The following is a 9,287-nucleotide window of genomic DNA, read 5'->3' on the forward strand; positions in this document are numbered from 1 at the left end:
AAAATTAATCAATCGAAAAAAAAAGTTGACCGACACATATACATACGCACCACCCAATTCTTATGTATTTACATATCTAACACCTAAACTTTGCTTTTTTACATTTATACCGCTCAAATCTTTTAATTTACATAACAATACCACCATTTTAGCTTTTGAAAAGTGAGATACACCTTCTAACGCAAGTAAGATGGTATGCAAGTAAAAATTGAAGTTTAGGTGTTAGGTACGTAAATACATAGTAATTGAGTGGCATGTATGTAAATCTTCCATTATTCTATTAACCAATATGTTATACAATCCCTTCAAAATTTGTACAGAACCTAACCTGAGAGTAACGCTCCTGGTGCTTCAATTCGTCCAATTTTGGAATAAAAGAACCAAAAAACCAAAAATATGAAAACTAGTAGAAAAATTTTGCTTTATAATGCAGCTAGAACAACCGCCAAACAGAAGCTTAAAAACAGAATTTACCTTATTTCTTCTGGCATAGCGCAAAGCTTCAAGGTAGTATCCATCTTGTAGAAGAAGATTCACATAATCATGATGTAAAGAAAGTTGTCTAAGCATATCAATCCCCAACTTCCGTATTTGTAAATTCTGGCGACCTGAATCAAATAATTGCAAAGCAACTTCTTTGGAAGGCTCCAAAACCTGCACAAAACATAGTGGCGTTTAGACAATGCAAAAAAATATTAACCGTATGATTCCTCCAGCAACACAAATATACAAATTCATAAAATAATGCAAACACCCACACAAACAGACACAGCAGAATAATACTCCTAATATAACTACTGAAGAAGGACGATATAACAAATATAAAATAGCTGTAAGAAAAAGAAATAGCTCTCCTTTCTTTGCTACGAACTGTCATACTCATTCAGTGTCAACGTTAAAAAAGAAACAAATATAAGCAAGAGAGGCACACATAATATCTAATGATTCTCTGATAATTTTTTGGGCCTAATGTAAGGCATGCAACTAATAAATAAGGTTTGGATCACAAAAAATTTCAGGAAACATAAAAAACATGATATTACAAATTTGATCTCTAAGTCCGACAAACTTTTATTATTCATTGTACAAGCCAGTTCAGTGCAAAAGGTACACCATAAAAATTCATAGCTTAGGCCATGAATAAAATCAGACAAGCAAATTCATGCAACACGCAGGGTCCGGCATCTAAAGATAACGCAACAATTACCAAACAGCTGCTGCAGAAAAAAGTAATAAACTGAATATTTAACAAAATGTAGTAAATATTTACCTTGTTTATTACCAATAATCCAACTTCAGCATAACGATTGCTACGTACCAATAACTGGATAGTCATAACATAAAGTTTTGGATGAACCTTTAGCTTTTCCTTGAATACACTGCAATTGGTTGAAGAAAAATAAATTGTAACAAGTAAAATTTGTCAAGATTGGCTTCAATTGCATTTTAAATTTGGAAATCATATTATACAGTTTCGAGATAACATTTAAGAAACTAATACCAATATCATTTAAGAAATACCAATATCAATTAGGCTAAAATATGTATCACCTATGTTTACATATAATCAAGCAGCATACCTTCTTAAAAACTCGATAATAATAGCAACAAAATATGCTGGATCTCCACTCATTTCATCCTCAACAATGGAAAAGACAGAATGGTACATTTCATCTGGCGAAATCGCAGGAGTCAAAAGCTGAGAATTTTGATTACTAAAATTGCCAGAATCAATCGAACTGTTTCTACTTTCGAATGTCTCAGTACGAGCTGATGATTCTTCCCTTTTCACTGCAGGTGTTTCAGCCCTATTTTCTTTAACGCTGCTATCACCAGACAAGGAAAGGTCATGGTGCTGAGTTGATGGGTTCCTTGATTCCAAGTCTGTATCAGCATCAGAACTGGAAACAGAACAAGTTTGGGCAGTGGATGCAGCAGATACTGCAGCAACATTGGAGTGTCCATCTGCTCTGCTTGAAGATTCCTTCGTGACATTATTTTCATTATTCTTATTCCCACAGATGGATTCCTCAAATAAAGAATCGGAAAATGTCCTTCTATCTCCACCATGCAAAGCACTTCCTGCTTTTACTACGTGAGAGTAAGCAGCTACAAGCACATCAATGGCACTCGATATGATTGAAACAGGCCTTCTTTCTAGAATAATCGATCGCATAATTGCTAGGCATAATAGCTTACTCTGAAAGAAGAAAATTTTAGTAAAAATCCTAATCAAGGGCAAGCAAATTTTAAAGTTATTTACAACAACCTACTATAAATTCTTACTTTCCTTGTATCGTACTTTCTCCATTGAAGGAACTCTAGAACAGAAGGTATGTCTGAAGTACTGGCAGCTATAGCCTAAGAACCAATTATGAGCATGTCACAAATTCACTGTACATCCCAGTCCGTGAAATATATAATGATAGAGATTCAAGGCACTTTAACTCACCTCCAAATCCAAGTAAATCTTCCATAATAGTCCATGATCAAGATCACAGATAAGATCTGGAACAAAAAAAGACCATCTCTCTGCATATAACATTGCACCATATGAACTTGCAAGGTTATCCCCAGCCTGCTTTCCATTAATAGAAACTCCCTTTAAAAGAAGGGGCAATGGAGCAGATATTGGAGCCAGAGAGTCCAAATACAAATCATAGATTATAACAACTTTTGCATCAACTTGATGGACTAGAAGTACGTTATCTACCACGCTGACAGCAATTCTGTTTGAGTGAGTTGGAATAGTTCCCTAAAATGCCATAAATTTGTGTAAGAAATCAGGTAAAAGAACTATTGGAAGAAAATTAAACAGAAAGAATATTCTATTTCAGTAATATCTTAAGTTTAAATATAGTTTTTTCTTCTCGGAGTTCGAAAGTGGTACCTGATGCACAACAGCATCACGATAAAACCTATATAAGTTTAATATCATCCCTGTCCTATCATGTTGCAGGCAGTAAATCCTCCCATAGCTGCAAAACGAGATAGTATACAATTGTGAAGAAACATGGAAGAAAATTAGAGAAAATTATATGCAAGTAAATAACAAGCTAATAATGTTGATTTAAATAACAAAACAAACATAGTAGCAATATGAACATCCTCAACAGCAAGCACAGGTTTCTGGTTTGCCTCAGTTTTGACCATAGTCATCTCAAATTTGGGTAATCGGACGATTCCTCCAGATGAAAACTGAAAAATATGATTAGAAACCACAAGTTATTGGAAATATGGCTTGAAAATAAATCTTAGAAAGTGGAAGATGTAATAGGAGATCTGAAACTTCCAGCTAATTGGAAAAGACTAGAATTAGGCCGGAAGACATAATTCAACTTTTCTAGCATAAGAAAACATTCTAAAAAAGAGGCAAGTAATTCATGCAAAAAAGCACTTACTATAAGAGAGATTGCATAAAGTGTAAATCCAATTGCCATGTATAAATAAATAATGTACGTATGCAAAATATGCAGATTACAGATTAACATTAGGAGTAAGGTACCCCTCCCCCGTGCATATTGAAAATTAAAGAGAAAAAAAAAAGAATGTATCATGAGACTCAATTTGTTAACTGGATGATTACCTTTAAAAATTTGTATCATGTGACTCAATCAAAAAGAAAGGAAAATTAAAGAGAAAAAAAAAAGAAATAATATGTTTTTAAAAATACATTCTATGCTGGATTTGGAATGGAAATACACTAGGGAGGGTCTCTATTTATATGTAAAATAAAGTACCATGTGGAGGCCACTAGAACAAAAAGGGCTTTAAATATAAATTGCTTATGATAAATTAATGCTCAGCGAGCCTCAACTCACTTTAATAATCATCGGATCCGCAATACAAATACAAGCGAACATAAAGAAAAATCAAAAGCTCAAAATGAAAATTAACAGCATTTGCTCCGATCATTGTGTCGAACACTCGATTTTACAAACAACAACAAGCCTTTATTGCACTAAATGGGGTCGACTACATGAATCCTTTTTCTCCATTGTGTCATATTAAGTGTCATATTTTCATTTAATTTTAATAAATTAAGATCATTTTTTATAAATGCCCAAGTGTTTTTAGGTATATCTCTATCTTTCTTAAAAGAAGTCAAATTTAAAACAACTACTCTCTTAACCAGATCATCAGATGGCCGATGTTTAATGTGACCAAATCATCTAAGACGACTCTCTCTAATCTTGTCTGCCATTGGAGCTACACCACCCCTTTCACAGACATATCCATTTTGCATTTTGTCTCTAATTGTAAAGCCACTCATCCGCCGTAGCATTCTCATCTCAACGACACTTAAATTAGTTTTAAGCTTCTTTTTTATAGGCCAACATTCTGTGCCACAAAGCATTGCAAGTCTCGTCACCATCTTACAAAACTTTCCTTTAAGTCTAAGTGGTACGTTTCTATTACACAATAGGCCCGATGCATTCCTCCACTTCAACCATCCAACTTGAATTCTAATAATAACCCCATCTATATCACCATCACATTGAACAATAGACCCGCGATATCTAAAATGTTCACTCCTTTCAATAACTTGATCACCCATTCTATGCCACTAGATCTAGTACTGAAATTGCATTCTATGTATTCCATTTTTTTTCAACCAAAATGAAAGTCAGTAGTCTGTAAAATTGCCCTCCACAATTCAAGTTTTTTTCTCAAACACTTTCTAATTTTATCCATAAGAAGGATATCATCAATGAAAAGCACACACCAAGGTACATCCTCCTATCAATGTTCAGTAAGAACATCCATAACTAAAGCAAAAGGATATGAGCTTAAAGCCGACCTTTGGTGTAATCCAACTAAAAAATAAAATACTTAGTAAATCCTCCTTCCATTCGAACACAACTATTAATTCTAGTATACATAGCTTTAATAACTTGAATACAAGTCATATCAACATCTTTCTATTATAGAAATCTCCAAAGAACTTCTCTTGTAATCTTATCATAAGCTTTTTGCATATTAACAAAAATCAAGTGTAGATCCTCGTTAATATTTTTGAACTTCTCCATCAAACTTCTCAATAAATGTACAACTTCCATAATGGATTTTTTTTACCATAAATCTAAACTGATTTTGAAAAATCTTTGTATCCAATCTTAACATATGTGTAGTTACTCTCTCCCATAATTGTAATCTATAACACATTAACTTAATTCCTCTATAATTTGTACACTTTTGTGCATCCCATTTATTCTTAAAATTAAAGACCAAAATACTCATCCTCTACTCCTCAGGCATCTTTAAAGTTTTTAAAATAACCTTAAAAAATTTATTAAGCCAAAAAATTCTGAAATCTCATCAACATTTTCACACTTCTATTAGAATACAATCATGTCCTGCTGATTTTCCACCCTTTATTTTCATTAAAGTCTCTTCAATTTTTGTTTTATTAAAGCAAAAAAAAACTATTATTAATGATATTAAAATCACTAAATTCGATCGTAATTTTGAAATCTTCAGTGAAAAATTTATCAAAATATAACATCTAACAAAAACACTTTTTTATTTTCATCCTTAATACGCTTGAACCAAATCTTTACTTTTCATCTCTTTATTTGGATAGTATATACATATTATTTCATTATTTTTAGTATTTAATCTAATATAAAAATCCCTAAAAGCAAAATTCTTAGCATCACAAATTATTCTCTAAAACTCTCTAAAGGGTCACCTTAACTTCTTTTTCCAATTCTCTAAACGTTTACATTAAAATCAATTTTAGTATCTAATCTATTATACAAATTATTAAAAGTTTAATTCTTCGCATCACAAATTATTCTCTTAAACTTCCTACGGGTTATCTCATATTTTTTGTATACATATCTTTAATAACTTAACTAGAAGTCATATCAACATCTTTATTTTCTAGAAATCTCCAAAGAACTTGTCTTGTAATCTTATCATAAGCTTTTTCCATATCAACAAAAATCATGTGTAGATCCTCGTTAATAATTTTGTAATTCTCCATCAAACCTCTCAATAAACATATAGCTTCCATGATAGATTTGTCTGTCATAAATCTAAATTGATTTTGAGAAATCATTGTATCACATCTTAACATATGTGTAGTCACTATCTTCCATAGTTTTAATGTACGACACATTAGCTTAATTCCTCTATAATTTGCACACTTTTGTGCATCTCATTTACTCTTATAAATAGAAACAAAAATACTCTCCCTCTACTCCTCCAGCATCTTTTTAGCTTTTAAAATAACCTTAAAAAATTTATTAAGCCAATAAATTCTGAAATCTCCTCAACATTTCCACACTTCTCTTAAAATACAATCAGGTCCTACTGATTTTCCACCATTTATTTCCTTTAAAGTCTCTTCAATTTATGTTTTACTAATGCAAAAAAAATTTTAAAAAATTTAGTATTAATAATGATATTAAAATCACTAAAGTCGGTTTTATTTTCAAAATCTTCATTGAAAAATTTATTATAACATACCATCTAACAAAAGTGCCTTTTTATTTTCATCCTTAATACACTTGAACCAAATCTTTACTTTTTTTATCTATTTATTTGGCTAGTATATAAATATTGTTTCACCATTTTTAATATCTAATCTATTATAAAGATCACTAAAAGTGAAATTCTTAACATCACATATTATTCTCTAATACTCCATAAGAGATCACCTTATATTTTTTTCCGGTTCTCTAAACTTTTACATTAAAATCAATTTAGTATCTAATCTATTATAAAAATTACTAAAAGTTGAATTCTTAGCATAAAAAATTATTCTCTTAAAGTCTCTATGGGTCACCTTATATTTTATTCAATTCTCTAAACCTTTTACATTTAAATCAATTTTTATAATAATTTTTTTTATATTTTATATTTTATTACATATTATTATTTCATCACCAGTTATTTTTATTAATAGGAGTTTTTCTTTTTAATTCTCCAAGTACATATTTTACAACTTGTTTAATAGTGTTTGTTATTTTATCCCACATATTATTAGTTTATTTATGAACAACCAAAATCATAAGATCTTGAAGTTGACTAGTAAAAATAATTTTACTTGTCTTTTAAATGCCAAGATCTAATCCTATGATAGTATTTGTTGTATTTTTTAACTTCACCTCTTTATTTTAAAATCCAAAACTAAATCAATGTTGATAATTTTTTTAATTAAAATGATCTTATGATTTTATAATCTCTACAATCTTTTTTTCTTATAAAAAAATAAATGATTTGTGTTTTATTAGATCTATTTTTAAATTATAATATCCTCTTCTTTTTTTCTTAAATAAAGTATTAACAATAAAAAAATTCATGAACTAAAATAAAATTCAATATGACTCTATCTTCTTCATTAGTCATTTTAAAATCATAGTCCTCAAGAATATTTCTAAGATCTACTATCACTTTACTATCATGTTTATTTAAATCTCCTCAAAAAAAAAAAATTTCATGAACTCTAATATTATCCTCAATGTATAACTTTGAACGCCTGAAAATGTTGCACGGGTTAGTTCAAGCTTTAGATTAAAACAACTTACACCAAATATTATGCACACTTAGAGACTTAAATTGCATGAATGAGACGGTGGTTCGCTGGCTGGGTATTTCTCCAACACCGAAAAATCTCGAGCTCAAAGCATACTAACCAAAAATAAAAACTTAAATTGCTCGCATGTATTCCGACAATCATTCTCAATATTTAAATTTATACAACTAGAAAAATTGTGTGGGCTCAAATAATTTAATTTCAAGTCAAATCTGCGAGAAAAACAGTACAAATGCTTTCAATTTTATAAAATCTATTTCAAAAAATCAAACAAAAATCATATAGTTATGCTTGCTCTTTTTCTCAAGCAAATCAAATTATCTATATAGAACGAGGTCATAAATCAAATTCAATCATTACAATCTGATCCCGAGAAAATATAGTTGTGTAAAATTCAGAAAGTTGACTCCGCTTTACAACGGTGCCAAAAACTTGATGTGGTATTTTATGTTAAGCACTTAAAGTTGGGATTCAATGCAAGTATATGTATCGTTATCAAGTAATATAAGACTTTCTTTTTAAGTCCTAAATATTGATCCCACGGGGAAGGTTTAAATTTGAAATGATAAATTAACTAGGAAATTTACAGAAATCAAACGAAATTATTTTCATTAATTTCGAAAGTTTAAAATATTATCAAAGCTAAATTATTTACTACTAGCAAAATTTAAAAGTAGGTTTTAAAATTAATAACTATTAAACTATGTATATGTGATAAAGTTTTTTAATGTAAAATAAGTTTTTTTGTGAAATTAGATGAGATAAATGGTTAAGATATGTATTGTGTCAAATAGAAGCAATTTTAATTCTCTACCCTGATTCAGTGTTATAAAAAATCATTGGTTAATCTTAGGTTTAGTCCATAAATTCGTGGCTAGGCTAAGAGGATACTAACTCCCACTTCTCTTTTTCTGAAGGCTAACTCTCTCTTTAGTTTTTAAACACTATGATCGAATTGGGGATTTTTAGTCTGTCACCCTAGAAATCTTCAATTCTACACCCAACTAAGTATATTTCTCTATTTATTTGCACTTAATCCCATGAACGAAATACTCTTTCATAGACTTAAATGTGATTCTCACTCTGTTGTAGAACTTATACTCTATTTCCCATATCATATGTTTCACAACATATTTTAACAATTCAATTAGCCAAATCGAAAAGTAAATTAAGAGCGGAATTGAAAAGCCATCACAATTTATTTTAAATTTTAACATTGGCACATCTACATTATCTTTTCATTTCACCATATCTCAGAGTACGGAGAAAGATAAAGAAATCTACTCAAATTTCATGAGAAAGATACAATAAAACACAAATTTCATATATAAAGAAAGTTCATGCAACAATAATAAACAAACAACACTTATCTGAAACTATTTCTCAAAGCAAATTCTTTGTAGTCTCTCTTAAAAAATGTAGGAAGAAGAAATCTCTCACTTATCTTCCTCTCTAACACTTCTTAGAGAAGAATTCACAACTCACCACAAAAACTCAAATCTATAAAAATAATAACTAACTAATGGTGTGAAATGTAGATGTGTGAAAAGAAAAATTGAAAATGAGTGAAAGAAGTTAAAATGGTGTGAAGGGGAGGTTTTCTGATCAAATTTCGGCCCTAAATAGAGCCTAGGTCGGTTCTCCAATAGGTGCATCCAACAACTCTTCAAAAAACGTCCAAATTCGTCACGTCCAAATTCGTCGAATTCTACATGGACACGGGCACCGTCGGCGCCCAATCTGG

The 9,287-nt window shown here is 30.4% G+C and overlaps 1 protein-coding gene across 1 annotated transcript in view; it reads right to left on the bottom strand.

The window, feature by feature from the left end:
- LOC110027432 (uncharacterized protein C18orf8) overlaps positions 1-9,287 on the bottom strand; it is a 29,567-nt gene that overhangs the window by 5,052 nt on the left and 15,228 nt on the right. The window contains exons 5-11 of the mRNA XM_020728878.1: positions 3,089-3,198; positions 2,891-2,978; positions 2,453-2,755; positions 2,287-2,361; positions 1,581-2,200; positions 1,271-1,379; positions 475-654 (exon numbers count right to left, since the gene is read on the bottom strand). Of these exons, the coding sequence (XP_020584537.1) occupies positions 475-654; positions 1,271-1,379; positions 1,581-2,200; positions 2,287-2,361; positions 2,453-2,755; positions 2,891-2,978; positions 3,089-3,198 (1,485 nt within the window). The remainder of the gene's footprint in view (positions 1-474; positions 655-1,270; positions 1,380-1,580; positions 2,201-2,286; positions 2,362-2,452; positions 2,756-2,890; positions 2,979-3,088; positions 3,199-9,287) is intronic.

This window comes from Phalaenopsis equestris, unplaced genomic scaffold, assembly GCF_001263595.1.
Source record: "Phalaenopsis equestris unplaced genomic scaffold, ASM126359v1 Scaffold000428, whole genome shotgun sequence".
Classification (NCBI taxonomy): domain Eukaryota; kingdom Viridiplantae; phylum Streptophyta; class Magnoliopsida; order Asparagales; family Orchidaceae; genus Phalaenopsis; species Phalaenopsis equestris.